This window comes from Clinocottus analis, unplaced genomic scaffold (assembly GCF_023055335.1).
Source record: "Clinocottus analis isolate CAN_PGR_092001 unplaced genomic scaffold, fCliAna1.0.p SCAF_14, whole genome shotgun sequence".
In the NCBI taxonomy this organism is placed as follows: Eukaryota; Metazoa; Chordata; class Actinopteri; order Perciformes; family Cottidae; genus Clinocottus; species Clinocottus analis.
The window spans coordinates 14,327,865-14,349,735 of record NW_027175865.1 but is presented as its reverse complement, the minus strand read 5'-3'; the positions used below and the strand labels follow the sequence as shown (position 1 = coordinate 14,349,735).

The following is a 21,871-nucleotide window of genomic DNA, read 5'->3' as shown; positions in this document are numbered from 1 at the left end:
AAAATCCAGTTGGCAGAATCAGTTAATCTCACAAATAATAGCTGGAAAATGAAACGCCGATGTAAAAAATGTGTTTCTCGGGGAAGAGCCCGAACGTTCGGGCTCACTTCACATGTTGCACAAATGGCCACAGAGTCTTTTGACGAATCCACTCCCCGCCCCCTTGTGTGAAAACATGTAATTCTCTGTCTGCCTCGTGTCGTGTCCGACCGTGTGACTCATGTTTCTCATGTTTACGCTGCGGCGGTACATCACCTAGCCGTGATGACGAGGACTTTGCTGTAAGCCGCAGCTGAACACGCTATATCCACCCTGCTGGCACGGCCTCCGTGTTTTCATTCCATATGATAGGAGTCACACCGCATTCCTGTTACAACTTCTCTGCGGCACATAAAAATCTCCTCTCCAAACCGCAGAGCCATGTGTTTTTAATTTTTGGTCTGTTTGTTCCCCATTTACAGCATCTCTCCCTCTCTCTCTCTACACTTTTTCTCTCTCTCTCTCTCTCTTTCTTTCTCTCTCGCACACTCACACACTACACACACTGATCGCCAGCCCTCCTCACGTTGATAGGCCCGTTTAGTCCTCATGAAAGCGTCCATTTAGGTGCATTTGAGGTTATGGTTGTCACTGACAACCGGCTGTCAAAGAGTGGCAGCCTCTATCGGCGTAGGGGGTTTCCAGAGGAGCTCACAACACACAGAGCAGCCATTGATGGAGCCCACTTTATGGACTCGCACCCACCAAAGGCAAGGGTGTGTGACAAAGACAGCCAGGGAGGGGGGTTGGTAGTTTGATTCTCTGACCCCCCACAAAAGGGAAGAATCCCATCTGATAATTAATCCCATTTGATTGTGTTATGATGCACAGTGTGTAGATGAGCATGTGGAGAAAAGTTAAGCCGTTTCACCAGAAAAGGGTAATATGAGTCAGAAAAAAAGAGAAAGAAAGAATATATGAATGGGAATAGAAGTAGTTAATGTTAAAGATTTTGATGGTGGATAATGTGAAGACAGTGTGTTGACTGGCGGGAGAGGCGGGGCTTGTAGCGACTCGTTCCTTTGCAGGAACTTTTCTCAGGCGCCCGGGAGCCGTTTCAGGAACTCAATAACCTTTTTGTTTTGACTGGAGGAACAACGGTCTAAATGAAGCTCCTCTATCAGAGTTCCTGGTCCCAAACAAGTCTGTTCATCCCACGCAGGACGGAGGGTGTTCCTGTCAGAGTTAGCAATTAACATTTTTTTTTAAACATGCCATTGGTCGTAGCCCCCCTCCTCCCCTTTAAACAAAGCAAAACAGTTATTCGCAAAGTTTTTCTGCCAAATCGCCCAATATCGATTTTCTTGTTTGTAATTAAATTTGACTCAATGTGTTAAAATGTTATAATTTTTAGGACATCAAATCATAAATAAAATAAAGACTTCAGCCTTTGTACCCCAGAATTGTATCCCGTTGAGTGTGGAGAAGGATTTGAAACGAATTATGAATAAATTAAAGAGAATAAATCAATTACAAATAATGAAATAAATGCTGGTGATGGGGCGCGCTGGGACCCGTGACCTCAGCATCTCTAATATCCAGGCTACAACCTCGACAGCTGGGGGAGAAAGTATTAATTACTCAGTTATTTGGAACTGTGCAATGTCTTACTTATGGATTACATTATAAAATACATAAATATTGATCAAAGGTCATTATGAATTATAGATACAAATCAAGGTTTTATCCCATGAAGCTGTCGGCTGCCTCACAAATCTCAACTAAATATTTAAAAAAAACACCATGTGAGTAACCTTCATAACGACTTACAAATGAAAAAAGGGGATCCATATGTTTAAAAAAAAATAATAATAATAATAATAATGATAATAATAGTGAAAACAAAACTCATGGCAATTGTCACCAAGGAAAAAAAAATAGGATTACAAAAAAAATGATGGATGTGATTGAATTTGTCTGTATAGAAATGACTGCCTTTGGAAATGTATTGAATATCACACACACACACACACACACACACACACACACACACACACACAAACACACTCACGCACGCGCACCCGTGCGCGCGCGCAAACACAGCCCCCTCCTCCTCCTCCTCCTCCTCCTCCTCCTCTGGAAACCTGTTCTGGAGGGAGTGACTTGATCGAGGCGGCGTCCAATTATATGGAAGCAGCACTTATTCCACTTTATTCCAGGCTACAGTTAAGTGGCTTGAAGCCTTCAGAGACACACGGGCTCGTAGTATAAAGGCAGAGCAATAGGCAGAGCGACGGCACCCATGTGACATGTGAACGGAAAGCCAAAGACAAAGGTAGAAATATCTGCCGTAGCAAGTGAGGCGTCTGGCGGCGTGCAGAGGAGACACAGAGGATGCTCCTCATCAAATCCATGAGGGCTTTTTTTTTCTCCTTTTTTTTTCTCTCTCTCTCGTCTGGAAATCCACGGCTTCATATAAATGATTCATGAGCGACTGTTTCTATTTCTAAAGGGAGTAATTGCGCTCGCAGTGAGTTTCAGCTGAAGCCGGTTCACCAAACAAGCTGCAGAGAGAAGGTGTAGTAGAAGCTGGGATCACATCCCGGGGACAATTATAAAGTCAGTTCATTTTGGGGCGAGTTTTGATCCGCGTTTCTTTTCTTCTTCTTCTTTTTTTTATAACCTGGACTGGACCTCATCTGTCAAAAGGATCAACTGTTGCTGCAGCCGGAGCGAGCACAGAGACATTCTCCAAGTGTGTCTGGCTTTTTCGTGATGGATGTTTGACCGTCACTTGGTCCTGCATGCGTGCAGCCACACAGCCGGTGTTGTGTAATTAACATGGAAGAGAGACTGATACTGTTGTTGATGCCTCGGATACACCTTCATCTGTCCTGATGTGATGCCACATTGTTGCACTGAGGAGAATGATAATACCCCACACCGCTGCCGGCTTTTTCATACTGGTTGATCATCTCTGTGTGTGAAGCAATACACGTTTATTCTTCTTTCTTTTGCATTAGCAACCAGTTTGGGCATTTCAACTCACTGGCGGACGCTAATTTGTTGTTATTGACAGGCTTTTTTGTTGTTGTTGTTGTTGTATTATAGTGACCTTGCCCGATTTTGACATCTAGTCAGCGGGAGATCATCATGCTGATGATGATGAAGAACAGCGGCATGGATGCGCATCAGGTTGATATCGATTCGGAATTTGAGCCCCACAGTCGTTCGCGGTCGTGCACCTGGCCGCTGCCGTGTCCGGAGGATTTCCCCGGGGTGGAAGAGGCGAGCCGGGGTCTGGCCCTGGCGTCGGTCAAAGTGGAGCAGCAGTACAACGTGCCCGCGTGCCGGGCCGAGAGAAAAGGCGGCGCACCGGCGGAGATCAAGCACCCAGCCGGCGCCCCGGCCCCGGTGGCGGCCGCTCCTGCCTGCATGTCCGGGGCTGCGCTCGACGTGGCCGGCCAGCTGCGCAAAGCCAAGTCCTCCCGGCGAAACGCGTGGGGGAACCTGTCCTACGCAGACCTCATTACCCGTGCCATCGAGAGCACCCCGGAGAAGAGGCTCACCCTGTCCCAGATTTACGACTGGATGGTTCGCTTTGTTCCTTATTTCAAGGATAAAGGCGACAGCAACAGTTCAGCCGGATGGAAGGTAGGCCACATGAAAGAATGTTCTGACACATGGCGAAGGTTTTTAGTGGAGAAGCCGCACTATATTTAGCCCGAGTCTGTGTCTGCAGCGTGACTCCCTTCCTGCATATTTGAAAGCCACATAATTGACCCTTGGTTCCCGCAATTTATGTCCGTGGCGTGTCCCCGTGTCACTCCACACCAGTGTGTGGAAAGAGGCGGTGAGCATGCGTGTGGGTTCACTGGGTTCATAGTATTTGGGGATCGCAGCCTTTGCATATTATAGAAAGAAGCCACACGGAGCCAAACTCCCCCTCTTCACTTGTTCCCTTTGGAGAGGCGACTCTTACGCGCCGTGACGCATTGACAGAGTGTCTCGGGTTTAAGCCTTTATTTCTCTGCGTTACCGGGTCACACCGGGGACAGAGTGTGCCTCAGGTCCGATTTGCCGCTCCTCAGTCAACCACGCCGCCAGTTGGGTGCCCGGGTTAAACCGTTTGGAGCCAACTACCCCGCCCCCCCCTGTGATCCAGTGCGCGCACGTTGAATTACGCACAGACTGTGTGCGAAAGCATGGCACAAGGCGAGCGGTTTAAAAGGACAATAACAAGAGATGATGACATGGGGTGCCACAGCAAACAGATGTAACTACAGATCATCCCTTAAATTCAAATTAATATGAGGTTAATCTAATAGATTGGTTGCTGTAATCTACTTATGTTTACCACCCATCATGTTTGGGGATTAATGGTCTTTTGTTTCCAGGCCGTGTGGTTTCCCCCCCCTCACTATCCTTTATGTTTGACCACGTTTTGGTTCTCCAGGCCTCTTCTCTTCACTTCCATCCATTTCAAAGCACACCGAGTGACATCTAAATAAGATCTGCTGTTTAAAATTGCAGTTCAGTAAATTCTAAATAAACGTGCAACTACATCTGGGAACAGACACCAATCAAGAAGTTAATATTCATGTATGTGAACAGGTAAATACCGTTGGAATCAAATCTTTTTCAGGAAGGAGACAAAACACACAAAGAAACACACACCCAGAGTTTGTAGCACAGGCTTTGAGTCTAAACTTTTCCGGCTGAGACAACCGTGATGACATCACCGTGACATGATCAGGGTTATTGTTTTCAAACTTTTGGAGTTCCCTCCAGAGCCACGGAAGACATGATTAAATTATTTTACCAGGCCGAGGAGCTTGTGACGAGTAAACTGAGCGTTGTGTGTGAAACCAGCGGGGTGCTTCTTTTAAGATTCTCTTTATGCTTTTGAAAGTTGGCGGTTTACCGTGCGTATCGCTTTTCTGACACGGCCCGCGTGGCGATGGAAGGAACACAGAGGAGGGGCATCGCAAGTTGCAGTGGGATTAACTGGCATTTCACACCATCTGCGTGTGTGACATCCAGTTGATCCCAAATCCTCCATCGACTTCTCCATGTCATGTTATCGTATCCGCGCAGCGTTTTATGATAAGTGACATTGTGTCCCTTCTATTTGTCCCTCCTTCAATGATGTCCCCCGGCCCCGTCATCCCATTTGGCTATGCACCCGCCTCCAAATTGAGCAGTATTAAGACGCAGATTAATCTCAATAAAACAACCATTTGATTCAAGTCTGAGCGGCAACAACCCCATGTCCAATCTCTATGGTATGGAGGGAGTGGGTGGAGGGGGTGGAGGGGTAAAAATTGGATTTAAAGCTGAGCTTAATTTTGCGGGCCTTGTTGGTGCTGCCCAGGGATCCCCAGCTTGATACCTGCTCCCGTTTCAGCTTTGCGTGGACGTTGTGATTGGCTGTTCTGGCAGGGGAATCTGATTGGTGGAGAGAGGCTCCAAGTGGAAAAAAACAACTTGATTCAATCAACAAAAACAACGCAAGAAAAAGAGAGCAGGACAGAAAGAGAAAGAGAGAGAGAAGAGACCCACATCCACTCACATGTCGGACTGTAACAGTTGGCAGATATTTTAATGAGATTTGAAGCACGGACGTAGAGAATCACTCGCCAACACACACACACACCCACACACAAACACACATCCCTACACATTGTTGTGCGTGATTCTGCTTAGATTGAACACTATTGATGTGAAGGAAGGATATATATATATATATATATATATATATATATATATATATATATATATATATATATATATATATATATGATGGATGGTTGCACGGTTAGATGGGATGAGTGGGAGGGAAATAAGATCCAGTCAGAGTCTTGCTATTAAAAGCAGTCTGTAAGAGCTGTTGTGTAATCCTGTCTGAGAGCTGCTGCTCAATTCAGCCGCTGGGCTCTTTGTCTTCATCTGGGCCGGCAGCATCTCCTGACTCTTTATACCACACACACACACACACACACACACACACACACACACACACACACACACACACTGTACATACACTGTTGAGGTGTCACTCACTTGTTTGACAGTCCAGCGCTAAGGGTACAGAGGCAGATTGGATTCCTGGCACGCGCTTACTCACTTCTTGTGTCCGGCGACAGTGAATGGATTTCTTTGATTGTGTGTGTGTGTGTGTGTGTGTGTGTGTGTGTGTGTGTGTGTGTGTGTGTGTGTGTGTGTGTGCGCCGGCGTCAGAGGAACCCATACACACATAGTCATAGTACGGTAATTGTGGTTAAGTGTTTGGGCCGTGTTTGTTATTGTATCTGAGGTGGGAGGCTGTGTTTGGTCATATAAAGTGAGTTCAGTTCTGTAGGTGGTGGCGGTGATGCGGGGGCACACACACACACACACACACACACACACACACAGACGCACGCACACATTGTTGTGTTCATTTCACAAGTGGCTGTGCGTGGGTATGGATGTGCTGAGCTGCGGCCTGTCTGCAGGCTGTACTGTACACAGGTCCAGCAGCAGACGGGCAGGTAGGAGCTCCCTGCTGATTCTACCTGACGGCGTCACGAGCAGCGCGGTCCAGAAGCATCGTGGGTTTTGTCATCGTAATCGTTTGGTTCCATTTTACGGTATTTTTCACTCCGTGAGAGTTTTTTGTTTGGTTTTGGTCCGGCATCCATAACGGCTCCGGACGTTTACGAGCATTACTTTCAGTATCTCAAATTGTCTCAGCGGAGTGCCTTTTTTAAAATTTAATTGCTCATGAATGCACCATTCTGGGAAGTGTTTGGATCAATTTGAAACTGCGCATTCCCCCAAAGACTTCTGTCCAAAATAATGCTTGATCCCAGCACACCTGTAGCTCTGCCACCTGACCAAATATGATTTATTTATCTCTCTCGCTCTCGTCTTGCAAGTAATGCACATTCAAAATGACCAGCTGGAATGACAAAAAGAGACAGTAAAGTGTCCAAAATCCCTTCTTCCGTCACTCATTCACCTCTCCCTATATATAACAAACACTTGCTATATACGAGATACTCCATCGTGAGAATTAAAATGTGTTTTTTGGCCCTTCAGTGTCGTCCTCACTGAGTGACGTGACTGAATGCGACTCATTGTGACATTGTGAGCAGCATACGCGCCTTGGACGCCACTTTTCAGGGTTTTTAATAAAAAAAAAGGTTGAGCTTGGTTGGAAAAAGGTTGTGAAAAACGTAAGATCTCAAACGAAGCTTTAAGACCTATCCAGAAAAACTACAATAACACAACATTAAAGTTTTCTCTATTGATGATGTAACTTAACTGATGTTACGCAATTAAAGGGTCTAAGTTGGACAATTTTACCCGATCTAAAAAAAGGGATCTTAAAGACTTTATTTGGTGTGGAAATCTATTTCATAAGGTAAATAGGATACATATGCATGGAAATACTGTTTGAATCTAATTTCTAAAAATATGTATTCATTAAAAATGTGCAGATTGACTTTTGCTTGGCTTACCTTCTTCTATATCCCTGATTACTGAGACCAAGAGTAGATCTTTACCTCTAATAACGCTTCTAATCTGCTTGTAATGCATCACAATGCACTTCACGTAAAGTATTACCGCCCACGCTGATGGCCATCCCCTTGTTCTGTCGAGAGAGATGGAGAAGGAGAATAGGGTGCACAGCGCAAAGAGAGGAGAGAGAGAGAGAGAGAGAGAGAGGAAAAAAAAAGAGGAGACCAGGAGACATTTTGAAGAACAAGGTATTATTTGTCCTGCCAATAAAAAACCTTTTTTGAATTGGACCCGGAAGATGAGTGGGAGATGGAGAGAGGCGGAAAGAGAAAAGATAGAGCGAGAGTGGTGGCGGTGGCCCCTGCTGCTGAGCACATTGATAGCAGCCTTAATGCCTGTGATGCTCCAGCGCCAGCCGAGACAGAGGGGAATTGGTTGGAGATGGTGGAACAGGCTTAGAGGGTTCCCTGTGCCAGCCGGCCTGGCGCTGGCTCAACAGAGAGCCCTCTGCACTGCTACACAGTTATTGTTATTATCACAAAGGCGCAGCAGAAGGAGAGGCAGCTCTCGAGTTGGCGGGCTTGGCGCTGGGTTAACCGGGGGCGGGGAACGGGAAGAGGAATTTGGAAGGCGAAGGGGGTTGGTTTGTTGAATCTGAGACGATGGTGAAAAACAAAAAAAAACAAAAAACTCATCTGATCAGTCGCGTGAATGGAGAGAAAACAGTTGGGAAGAGTCGTTGAGGTTCTTGAATGAAAAGGAGGCCATGCCGAGACGGACAGATTTTGATCCGAGAGGATCAGCTCGCCTTGTCAGTTGATGCCGAGCAACAAAAGGCATTTGAATAGATCGCGGGCGGATATCACTTCAATCTGGAGAAGGGCTGGGATGTAAACAAGGGATGCACCAGCAGTGGAGGCGGGGTGTTCGCCGCTTTAAATGAGTCACAGTGGTTGGAATAGAACACAATATTCTCGCCCTCAGCCCTCACACTTCAATCAGCTGGAATAAAATGTTGAGAAACACTCGACAGGCGGAAATTCCAGAGAGGAAACCGAGTCCAGACACTCGACGGTCGGTCGGTCGGGGGGGGGGGGGGGGGGGGGGGGGGAAGGCGGCTTTAGGGAATCGTGCCCGGTGGTTGTGTCGTAAAATGTCGGCCCCGGCGCACATTCCCTCCGTGTCGGCTACCAGACCTCGGGGGGGCTTGAAAAATGTTCTGGCGTCTGGCTCGGACGATGAGCAGATCTGGAGTCAAGAGAAAACACTCAGCGCCGTGTCCTCGCTGTCAAACTGTGACTCGGGAACAGGTCAGCACGTCGTGCTGTTCACCGGGCCTTAAAGGGCCACGCCGGGGGTTTTGCTCCTCTCCACAAGTCACATACACTTCACATCGTATGGAGCGAACCACATGGCGGCCGCTGCTCCAGCCAATGGTTTCCATTCATTCGTACATGATATTGAAAACATATTAGTTTTAACTCCTTGATTCATATTCAAGGTTGCAAATCATTGTTTGGCATCGTACGTTTCTACAAACCACAGATACATCGAGCGTCGACGCTTTTTTTTTTTTTTTTTTGCGTTGGCGAAGTGATTGAAAGTCACGTGGTTTGATAGCTCGTGTAAGAAGTTAGAAAGTAACGTTGTCACGCTGGCGACGTAGCGTTATGTAAGAGGGTCTGCAAGGGGCGGTGGTTGTTTTCTGGTCGTTACGCTACACATCGATTCATAACTACACAAATCGTGGTTTTTTCTAAACTTCATGGAGTTTTGTTGCCTAAACATACATATTTGTTTCTGCGAGTTTGAATCCATGCTGATATGAAACCGATTTATTCATGAACATTTATTTTTTTCTTCTTTTTTGCCAACATTTACGTCGCACAAATTCAACATTTTGACGTAACCTTGAAATGCAAATAATCAAACAAAGTTGCTTTTCAAATACAACCATCCCAGCAATCCCAATCCATAAATTCACAGCAGCAACCAAACTGATCAGGATCCCACTGGACTCACAAAAATAATGTAATCAGCCATCTGAAATTGTGCTCAATTTTAATGCGATTAATGACACAGTTGCTTCATAAAGTATTCAACCCCCTAACTTTCTGCATATTGTACTCATTAAAATATGCACCAATTTTAATAAATCATCATGCACTCACATTGTGTTCATAATGGGCTTGTGATGCTTTATAATGCCTTATGAGCACCACTTCAAGGAAAGTGTTGACCTTATTTATAGATTTTAATGCAAATGGGATTAGTTTTTAAGTTCCTGCACATGCTGAAATGGGTTTGATAGAGGTTTGTATGGATCTGAAGACTCTGATTGTGTGTGCGTGTGTGTGTGTGTGTGCATCTGGTCTTGTTGTTGTATAGCTAGGCCTGATGGGAGTCCAGGTCCGGGGGGTACAGCTCTAGTTAATAATTCAGATGAGGCTCATTATCAAGGCAGCGCAGATCTCTCTCTGATTCCACCTTAATTGCAGGCAGGATGTGCCTCTCAGACACTCTCAAAGTCACTCCTCCTCCTGTCTGCAGCTGCAAATGACTACCACACACACTCACACACACACACACACACACACACACACACACACAGATCTCCACTAGTCCTCTTCCAGACCTCACCTCTTCGCAGCAGGTCCCTTCACTGAGGTCACGCCGGTGTCTTCGCATGCGGGTGAACGGACGTTCGGAGACGAGCGGATGAACCCCGCTCTGAGCTCGTGACCATCACAGAGTACCGACTCCGAGGTCGGGCATGTGCTCCCATTACGAGTCACTTACATTTTTAATCAGATCTTCACGAGGGGCTTTCTCCTTTTGGAGGGCTCGCCAAACTAAGATTGATGGGAGGTAATCAGTCGGCGGACGGCGGCCCTGTGATTAATGCTGCCGGAGAGCGACGCTCTCAGCGCCGCGCTGGACGACCCGGATCACGGCTTTTCAGACCCAGAGTCTTCCCGTCGAGGCGAAGCGAGCGGAGCACGTCGCAACAAGAGAGCTGCTGCGGCTTGACGAGCAGTATCGGCGTTATGCGGTGTGGAATAATGGCCTGGTGTCGCATTGTGAAGTTCATATTCAGGGATCTCTTACCACCCGTGTCTCTTACAAAAGTGCGTTCTCAATTATGTTTCCGGGGGAACATATTTTTCTCCCGGATGCCTGTCACGGTTGTAAAAACACGTGGGTCAAATTGTACATTTAAACAAAACAACTTGTCACACACTGACGCTTTGTCAGGCCCCTCGGCCTCACGGACGGGTCGCAGTAAACACGGGGGCAACGCGGGGAAGTCAAACTAAAACAATTGCTGCGGCTTTGTGCGACGAAGAGTTGGATTGGGAAGAGTTGGGAAGTAAACTAAGACGTAAACAACATGAAATTTGTACACAAACACCAATTTTCTCGCTTGAAAGTCTCGTGTGTGTGTGTGTGTGTGTCTGAGCTTATAAAAAAACAATGCGGATGGGTTTACGTTGCAGTTCTAAAAATGGTTCCTTGGCGACTTTATCCAGACGGCGAGGACCGTGATTACGATGACTATCAGGTCACTTCCACACACACGGGCTCACAGAACACGTGTACCTCACCAATGTCTCAAGAAATGTTGGTAAAGCTGAGATTTGATTTATGTGAGCGACACATGTTCATGTTTACATCCTGCTGCTGAACATTGTTTAGAAGCTGCAGCAACACTTTCAGCGAGCAATCTTCACGTGGGATTTCTGTCTGGAAATGGTGTTTCTGAATCGATCCGGCCGTGATAAGTAGACATCTCTTTTCCTCTGGGGAGCTTCAGAGTGTAGCGCTGATTCTTTTGGAGAAACATCCTGGACTAAAGAAAACAATGCGGGAATCCTTCTTGTTTGGGAATCTCACAAAGCGTGGACACGATGTGAGCACTGACGATGAGCAGACTTTAAGCTTGGTGGTGGGACACGTCTTCTTTTTATTCTTCTTGTTAATTAAGGCAATTTGCCCACAAATGGAGCGTGTGCAAAAGGTTGCCTTTCTCCCTTTTCACTAGACCATGTTTCTCGAAAATAAAACGTTTTTGTGTCTGCTTCATTATTAATTTCAGCCAAATCTTTCAGTTTATTTCACACATTATCAATTAAGGTGTACAACTGACACAGTTTGTCTGTTTCATGGGCTCAAAAGCTCCTCTGTTGTTGTGGACGTTGGTACATCAGCAATCAAGGAGACGGTCCACAGGCTTGTCTAATCAAGTCCTTGTAGCAGGAACTGTTCAATTCTGGAGGACAGGTGAGTTTGTGCTGACGTAAATTACATTATGTCATAAAAGGTGTGCTCATTGGTATGTACTGAGTAAAAAATAGATTAACTGTGACGTCAGCAGTAACTTTTGAACCTTGTATTGACGGTAATTTCTTTATTTTTGTGAGATTCAGACGCCTGCTCGGTTTCGCTCACCCCGCGCTTACCTGGGCAGGTGGTACGTTCCAGTGAGTTGAGGCTGAAATGGTGAAATGCCATTAATTTGAGAAGAAGGGAAATACGAATTGGTAGCTTGCTGTGAAGCTGCGGCTCGCTTTTGTTTTTCTTTAGATTAATTTAGACTTATTGAAATTCCCAGCTTTCATTTTTGTCCTTCGTTTCAGTAAAGGTTTTGGTAATAAATGTCTCTTTTATTGCACTACTGCTGTTTATCAACATGGTTCCTCAATGTCCCTTTTTTTAAAAGTTTTCTGTTGGCAAAATCTCTCATCTGCCTGTTTTGAATGGATAATAATACAGAAGCTTTCTTGCATGAGGCCGAATGACTGAGTCACTTCATAAAACGCCTCCACAAAGTACTGTGAGATTCTAAATGGAGGGACCTGTGTTATTAAAAATGATTTGTACTGTGAAAGATGCTGAAAAAGGTTAAATGTTTTGAGGGAAATGAATGGTTGCAGTTGGTAAAGAACAGGGTGTATTAGTGGAAAAAAAGACACTTCATCATTTTACAGTACTATCAATCACCCTTAATGCGTATTGTTCCCAGTGTAGTTCAGCCGTGTTCGGGTGATGTTCAGCATCAATCAAGTCACATTCATTTGCTGGCAATTTAATTCATTTTCATTAAAGATGACTGTAATTGCACTTTGATCATAGTTGATAAAAGCCAGTTGAAAATTGAAGCCATCTGTGCCTTAGGAGCCGGATCATTGTCTGTGTTTTAACCAGAGTTATTTGCTCATTGTCTTTGTTTGAAAAAAAAAAGAAAAAGTCTGTTAAAGCAGTTGCTAGACTCGGGAAGGTGTCTGCTAACGATGTCAAGTCCGCCCCAGACACAAAAAAGGAACACGTCTATTGTCAGCACAAAGAAGGGTCAGGGAAGAGTATCTCACTTCATGAATATTCATCAGTCCAACGGCATATTTGGACAAATTACAATAAAAGCCTTTCAAGCTGGAACCGAGTGGCAATAATTTACAATCTACTCGTTTTGAAGATTGTTAATTTGTACGCCATTAAACTGCTTTAACTCACGGCTAAGCAAATGTACATAATGGTGCACAGATCATACAATTTGTCTCTGTGTGTGAGTGTGTCGTGGCTCGCTGGGGGCGGTCCAGGAGGCAGACAGAGGTTAGCAGCGTAAGACGGCCTCTCAGTGAATTTCTGTGTCAGTTTGACGAAAATAGGTCAGGATTCAGAGCTTTGTGTTTAGCATTCTGCCCATGTGATGGCTGACGCCGAGCCTGACGACAGCGAGCCTCGAATAAACTCCAGACTCTCTCTGCCCCCCGCCCCCTAACCCTGTCTTCCTCCCTCCCATGTCTTCCTCCCTCCCCATTCCTCTGTAATCTAAACTTTGTCCTGTCATCCTCTGTCTCTCTGCTGTGGCTTCCATCGCTCGAAGCTCCCGTAAAAAAAAAAGAAAGAAATTCAAATCTGTGGCCATAGATTAAAGCCCGCTCCGCCATAGAAATTGCACTTAAATCCACAATAGTCTGCGTCTGGTGGAATTTATTTGATTTAGATGTACTTTTGAGTATTGTAGTCCCGCGTTCGAGAGAGAAAATAGATGTGCTGCAAAGTTTTACGAGGATAATATTTCAACCGCGGCCAGCGGTGACCTAGCTTAGCATAAGGTCCACAGTATGTTTGGTCACCGCGAGAAGGGCTTGATTTATTATTCTCCCGCGGTGCAGACCCTCATCTCTCATGACTGCCGAGCTTTAAAAAAAAAAGAAAAAAAAGACTATCTAAAAGATGAATTCACTCACAGATGAGCCGGCGCACTGTTGAGCTACATCTGAGGCTGTGCAATTGAGTCACAGCCGCCACCTCTGGCATGCGGAGAATGGCTGCACACAAACAATGGCTAAATATAAAGTTAACAGCGAGAGGAGATCAGTTATAAGACTGCTGCGAGGTCAATTCTGATGAGTGAACTTTCTGACGAGGTTGATCTGTGTCCAATTCGATTCCAGGAAAAATAAAAACAAAGTTTCATAGATTTCTGAACCTCTGTGTTGTTGCTGGGGAAAGGTTTACTGTCTCACCTGGCTGTCAGCCAGCAGCTAATTTAGAAAAACAACCAGCGTTATTGTGAAGGTGTGACTTATTTTCTTTTCTCTGCCAGCACAGATGGAGAATTTTGAGAGTTTATCAGACTGTTCGCCCAACAATACAGCAAAATATGAACAAGTGCGAACTGCTTTAGGATGATATGGCTTTTCACTCGTCTGGCTTAAGCCCTCCTGCGTGCAGCAGTGTGTCGTCTGTAGAAGCCAGTTCAAGCATTATCAACAGCCTGTCGATTATTACATTAACATTGCAGACATTTGTGATGTCATTTCTTTAATTTCATTTTGGTTATTGACAATCTGCCTGTATTCGTGTCCCATTAACTCTGACAGTAAGAACTGTGGCCAATGAACCACAGTTTAATTATTATTTTTTTTAAATAAATGGAGAAAAATATTGTATTCATACATGACGAACCATGAATTTTGATGCACAAGAAGAGGAAGTGGGGGGGGTTTAAAATCTAAATTTGGCCCGAAGGCCCCCGAACAGGTTGACCCGGCCGTGCTAACAACAACCAGCAATGAAAATAATCACGCCAACTAACCAATCAAAGCCGCTGTTACTGTATGTAAAGTAAAACTCCTGCACAGCCGCACACGGGTCCGCTGTGTTAATTTTCTGGAAAGCCCAACGCGTCCAGCATCTGTTCCCTCTTGTCAGCCTCTACCTTGTGAAGAGTTAGATTGCGCCTCCATAACTGATTTATAGGCCCTCTGGAAGTCTGACTTCATCAAATCCTTGATACCGCTAGTCATATATACTGTCTTTGATGAGTGCCACCGAAGTCGATGTGTGGATTTAATAGCAGCATTAATCTGCCTGTTTAATGGTGTTGTTGAGTGGAAGGTGGTCACCACAAGATGCGGCACTAAAAGATGAGTTACGGGCCCAGCCGGCGAACGATGAAAGGGCAAAATGCAAAGCAGCTAAGAGTCGGAGGAGAGTGGCAGAATTGAACAAGGTCTCGCCGTACGCCGAGGAGGTGTGGAGGGACGAGAGCTGGTGGCGGAGCGTGGTGCATGATGGGAAACGGGAACCTTTTGTTTGTTAGCACGCTTTTGCGTGTTTTTTTTCCCCCGCAAATTTATTGAGAAGACGTGATAATTGATTCTCACGTGTGCTCCATCTCTCGTGTCGTCTTAACCCGGTTTAGATAATGAGTCTGTTGAAGTTCATCCAGACCAAACATCGCGCGCCGCTGTTTTTTTTTTTTTCAGGTGTTTTTCTAAAGAGTCAACATTGTGGCAGGTTGTTTTTTTTTGGGGTTGTTGTAATGAGGCTCAGTGAGGACTTTGTGCCAAGTTTAATTGGCTGTGGTTATGAAAAGGGTTGTGTATAGTATATAAATATACTGGTATCATGCTCGATAGGACAAAGATCAGTGGTGGAAACATTTTGATGTAAATTTACTCTCAAATACCTTTCGTGCACTTTTAACCAGTCCATGTAACTAATTACATGTACTCCACTTCTGTACTGAAGTACCATTCTGAGGTATTTAATGCTGCTTTATTCTTCGATTCCACTACATTTCAGATGCATTTACTAGTTTAGACCACATTTTACAAACACATATGCATTTAACATTACATTACAGATTACGAAACAAGAAACTGAAGACTGTATAAAGCAGCTAGCTTTGCGTAAACAAGAAAGATTACAGTGCCATCAATGTATCAGTATAATTGAATAATATGTCAGATGAGCGTTTTTTTTTTTTGCTACCTAGTTTTGAATGCAGGACCTTTTACATTACAAACTGTCTTATTGATAATTTTTACACAAAGTAACTGTGTGGAACTTTTAACCGGTCGGTCTCAATTTAATCCTGATAACTGGGTCTGAACTACTTAAGTACACAAGAACATCAGCAAGAAGATTTCTCTATTTCTATGTAGTTATTCTTCATGACGGCCATCAGTGACAGCCGGTCGGATAACGCACTAAAGAGGACCAACTGACAAAACCGTGCCACTGGGACGGTCTGAAGTACTCCATTTAAGTAACATTATGTCATGTTACATCACGTGTTTCAATTACTTAATGGTAACGTGGCGTTGCAGTGAGTCTCCCCCCCCCTTGGTTAATGTGATGCAGTCTTTTAATTCATTAAACATGTGATCAGCACTGATGGTTGATGGTGACACTTCAGCCCAGTATGAGTCTAACAATCATTGTGACCTTATAAAAAATAGATATGATGCTTTATTGACTGTCATCACAAAAATCGAGTGAATCTGCTGGCGTAAAAACAGACGTGATGGTTGGAGCCGACAGTAATGAAGCTGATGGGAGGACGGAGGAGGACGGGACGGTGGGAGCGCCGTGGTGTGCGTGACTGAGCAGTGCACAGGCCTGTCTGTGTAATTTTTGCAAGACGGATATTAAAGACGCAGCGCCGAGGCCTTCCCTCCGCTCTGTCCCTGCACTCCCTCCCTTCCTCTCTCTCTCTCCCTCGCCTTCCCCATTCTCCCTTTCCCTCTCTTTCCCTTTCCCTCTCCGTCTCTGCTAATGATCTGCTCCGCCTGTCGCTGACTGGCTGACTGATGCCCACTGACAGCCCCACTCATGCGGAAAGGCTGCGCCCCTCCTCCCCTCCTCACACACACACACACACACACACACACACACACGTAGAGTAATGAACTCCTGCACATCCCAGCGCTACACATTTGCTATGCATGTGTGACACGCATGCACCGCGCACGCCAACTTGCGTAAGCACTCACGGCGAGATAGATGGAGCCACGCAAACAAATCACGCCCATTTGTTCAGTCACATGTCAACAGACATACATGTAGAGCAGATGACAGACACACAAATGGAGCTCACGGTATATACGTTATCCGCAGAGAGCTCTCATCCTGTACACGCTGTATCATCCGGCCGACTTGCCGTCCCCCTGCATTTTTATGCAAATGACAACGTATTGAATCAGATTGGCTGAATGGAAAGTAGCACATTTCAGTGACTTGTGCCGCAGCGTCGCAAAATAGTTTTTTTTTTGCTCGCTCGAGGCAGAAAACTTTTCGTTTTTTTGTTGGTAAAGAAATAATGTACTACATCGAGATGGGAATGTGTTACTCGCATGAATAATGATGCGGGTTTGACATGATGAGCTTTGTAAACGCCTCGGTCACAACAGTTAGCGTTGAGGACATGATGCACTGTCTCACATTTAGCACATTAAATATCTATAAGTGTAAGGAGTGATGAAGCAGGACATTGATTCATTGATGAAAAGAAAATGAATCTTCAACTGTTTTGAGGATCGAGTTTAAGTCATTGAAACACGTCAAAACATCCACTCTTTCCAGATTCCTAAATGTGAAGATTTGACACTTTCCTCCGCTTGAATATTTTGTAAATTTAACACATTAATTTCTCCGATTTTTGGTTGAACACAACAAGATATTGAATCGAGTTTTGAGAATTCGTGGAGAGCATTTTTTTCCCCAATATAATATTTTAACATTGTAATAATGTGCAGTTTTTGTACGGTTATACCGTATCAGTTACAACACTTTGAAAGACACAGTTTACACAGCAGCCTCCACTTCATGGGGATCCACAGGGAAGGACAAATATAAAAAATACATATTTTTGCCACCAACTACATTATAGTGTGTTAGAAACCATTTAATGTCGATATGCGGCGTACAAACGCTAAATAGGGGGACTTAAAGTAAATTATTACAATTCTAATAGACAAAACAATTGATTGATTCATCACAAAAAGCAGCTTGTTTATTGCAGCAACATGGGAATTATCCTCCAGGGATCAATAATGTCTACTCTTATAATCTGACACCACATATTTCGGCATTCAGAAAAAAAACTCTTTATTCACTACAAATTGTCTCATAGGAACAAATTCATTTCATTGTTGCACCTTTTTAAAATATTCCCTTGACTCTGGGGTGCTGGTTGGATTATCATTGGGTGTGATTGCCAACACTAATCCAAAGATTTTAAAAACCCGCCGGTGGGTGAGATTCTCTCCCAATATTTAATGTATTTATGCACACATTAGCCAATCTGAGGTGAGGCAGAAAACACTCCAGTGGTGCTCAGCAATAAATTGTCACCACTTCACATACTTCGCAACACCTCCAAATTACAGCTTGTGTATGTAGCCTACTTCCACAATAAAACAATAATGGAAAATCTCTCTTTTCTTTCATTAGCGTGCGCTCAAAACGCTAACTGGGTATCCTCCTGCTGCTCTTGCTCCTAATTACTAATTGGCCCTTACTAATAATAAACAGTCATGCATATGGAAATCCGATCAAAAGCGCGCACTCGGACCAATTCCGGGTAATTTATTCCCACGGACATCCATTGTGGTATCGATCAACTCTCCAATCAATTGGTTATACGTCACTGCAATAGACTTGATTTACTCATATCTGATTTTTCGTAGAATACCAATTCATCTCAGCGTGCCGGGCTCGGTCCCGCCGTAGCATCTCCACATTAGCGCTCCGCCAGGGGAGTTTTCTGGGAGGTAGGAAATTAGGTCAGTAAGCAACACTGTGATGCAGGGCGACACCTCTGGGCTCCCCTCGGTCCCAGCCTGCACGCGGCCCACAATCCCCCAGCTGATGGCTCAGCGCTGCCGTTACACTCAGCCGAGGTTACGCAAGGCCCTGGCGCAGATTAGAGCGAGAGAGAGAGGTACAGGTACTCCACCGCTGTACGAACTAGCTGGGCTTCGTATTTTCTGGCTATCCGTGGTAGTTTAAGTGGAATACTGTCTCGCTCAGCACACTTTTAAGGGTTTGTAAATTGTAACTAATGGCGTCATTAAAATCTTTTACCATTACTTTATAGGGTTCTATAAAGTCGAGCTTTAACGTGAATATAACCGCAACTGATGTGAAAAGTCTCTCCTGCCGGTGAGTAATTAACAGACAAGTCATTAAGAAAACGCTCATGAGTTTCTCCCTTTTTAATAAGTGACCGAGTCTGCATCACGGATTATAATAAACTATAAATTCAGCGGGGACGTTGATTAATAAAATAAATATCAAATGGTTGTGAGTTTATCACTTTCCAATAGGCCATTAGCCAAAGATTTGTAAGTCACCTGCAGCGCTTATTCACAAGTCATTGAGACGTGAGCGCTGCAGCTTCAAAGACAAAGCTAATGGGTTAGCATTGCCGTGGTGAGCGTGACGTCAGCGTGTAGCTCATGTACAATCCAAGACTTTTTCAACTTTGCAATTATTTCTTGTAAAAATACGAAATAATTTTGCTATTTCAGGCTGTTACTTTGTTAACTTAAGAGTTGAGTTGGGGGATCCAGTTTGTTATCCTACTTCTCTGACAATTAATCTTAAATATCCGCCGCTTAATCGCGAGCAGTCACGAAACAAAAAGGTGGCAAAGCACTGCAGTATTACACATGAGAAAGTTTTATTAAACACATTCATGGACATACTTCATTCGGCATGAAAGGAGCAGAGAGAAGAATCAAATTCTAAAGATTTACATCTTCTCGCACCTTCTGTCTATCAAACGTGCGTCAAAGTCGAACCGCGAACAAAAGCTCTTACAAAAGACTGACACCCACGAAGAAAACACTCGCGGAAAAACAGCAAATCGATTTCCATTTTGTTTCAATTAAGGCGACGATTTTTAAACTTTATTAGAAGCTGTCCGACCGTGGAGAACAGTGAAGCTACTTCTCAGTTCAAGAAAGAGCGACAGCGCTTAGATGTGCAGGAGGAAGAACTTCAAGCCTCTAATGAAGTTTCTCGTCTGCTCTTTGAAAGACTGAAAGCTCTGTTATACTCCACCCCTCAGCTACCATCTTGACCCCCCCCCTCCCTTCACACACACACACACACAGACACACACACGGACCCGTACACACACACATGTGCAGACACTCAAACGCACACAGAAAAAACACACATTCCAGCATCCCCATTAGCAATTCATGAGCAGCGTCTCATTAGACTTTAAGTTTTACCATAGGCCTCTGAAGTATATGGCTGGAGCAGTTATTAATATTTCATAGTCTCCCATTGAGGAGCTAAAAACGAAGTCGACCCGCTTCCGCTACAAAGTGACTCGCGCTCCTCTTTTTTTTCTTCTCTTCTTCTACTTCTCTTTCCCCCTCTCTTTTCCCTGTACGTTAGGCTGTCTCTCTCTTCCCCTTTCCTTCGCCGTTTGCTCCGCCGCCGCCGCCGCTTTCTCTCTTCAGTTTGCTCGCTTCCGATCCTGCTCTGCCACACAGACCTTAACTCAAACTGACTTAATTGGGCTGTCTTTGTTCTGGGAAATGTGGGCATACCTTCCCCTTCTCCCCAGCAAAGAGAAGTAGAAAGTGAAGAGGGGAGGGAAACGGTGGAGGAGAAACCTGAGTGAACCCCGATTGCTCTACGAGTACTCCCTGTGCCATGCTCGGGTTATGGGGGTGGGGGGGGGGGGGGGGGGTAAATGTGTGTGTGTGTGTGTGTGTGTGTGTGTGTGTGTGTGTGTGTGTGTGTGAAGCGAAAGAAGAGGAGGGGGGGTCTCGAGGGTTCATGGGGTGTCTGTCAGACTGGCAGACAGGAGCTCTGCCCCCGAAACAAACCCATGCATGAATAAGTCAATAAAGCCATGTCTGTGCAGTGTGTGTGTGCAGTGTGTGTGTGTGTGTGTGTGTGTGTATGTCTGGGCAACGTGTGTGTGTGTGTGTGTGAATGTATGTGTTAAAGGAGGGAAGTGGAGAGAATCAGATGAGGATGATGGTGATGAGGCTTTTTGTTTCCCAGCGTCTGTGACAATGAGACAGACGCCACATTCCCCTCGCAATGAGAAACAGACAGAGAGGGAGAGAAAGAAAGAGAGGAAGAGTGATCAAAACCAGAGTGCGAAAGAGACGGAGAGCGGGGGAGAGGGAGAGAGGAGGGCTTTGAATTGGTTGGGACAGTTACAGCATGCTTGCACATTGCACGGAATTGCTTGGAAGCAAAAGTATGTCGACGTGCGCTCTGCGTTTGTGTGTGAGGCCTCGAACCCGCATGAACCCGCATGAACCCGGATCATCCAGACTGGTTCTGCAAAATGTGAGACCCAAACCTGACGCAAGGCTACGTTTGAGACAAAGATGTTTACTTTGTTAAGGTGGACAAAGGTTTGTTTTTTTTAACTTAAGGACGTGGACGTCCAAACATCACACCCGCATGTGATTGTTGAACATGTTTCCAAACCATGGCTGCAGGGATTTGCTGCACTGGAGCCAGTACTTTAAGTAACATTAAGGCTCATATGTTGTAGGTCATCTCAGAGGTGTTTGGGTTTGGGTCAGAGCTCTGTGCGTAGCAGTCGAGTTCGTCCACAATTAAAAACAGCCCCCATACAAATGCCAAACAATCCTTTCCAGCAGGACTTGACTGTTCAGACAGTTATAATCCAAAACAGAACCAGCTGAGTTGTACAGTTTACCATCAGTTTTCCTGCTATTATACGTCTGAATGTCTGAGTGTCAGTACATTGCAGTCACGCGGTACGTTGCCAGTTCTGTACCGACCTAAAACTGGGACTCAAAACCAGCTCGTAACCACGTCTTCAAGAACCCGTTCAACTGGACCCGTCTGGTACTGCCAAACTGTTTATACCCCCGAACCCAACGTACGGCCTGAAGCTGCATCCCACTGTCAGGGAAAACGAAAGAGAACTTTATGGTATTATATTTGAACGACGGATTGGGCGAACAGCCCAGATTCTGACCCAAAAATGAAATGGTCGTTTTGTTTTTAGCAGTTGTGACAGCGACGCCGTGCTGTTTCCACATAATTCAGGGGCCTTCACCAAATCCTTACTGCTGTCATCCAT

General features: G+C 45.1%; 1 protein-coding gene across 1 annotated transcript in view; it reads left to right on the top strand.

Annotated features, from left to right (window-relative positions):
• The first annotated feature begins 2,694 nt into the window (after nucleotides 1-2,694).
• Nucleotides 2,695-21,871, top strand: part of foxo6b (forkhead box O6 b) — a 35,281-nt gene continuing 16,104 nt past the window's right edge. Inside the window, exon 1 of the mRNA XM_068576281.1 lies at nucleotides 2,695-3,633. Within this exon, the coding sequence (XP_068432382.1) occupies nucleotides 3,133-3,633 (501 nt within the window). The 5' untranslated portion in view covers nucleotides 2,695-3,132. The remainder of the gene's footprint in view (nucleotides 3,634-21,871) is intronic.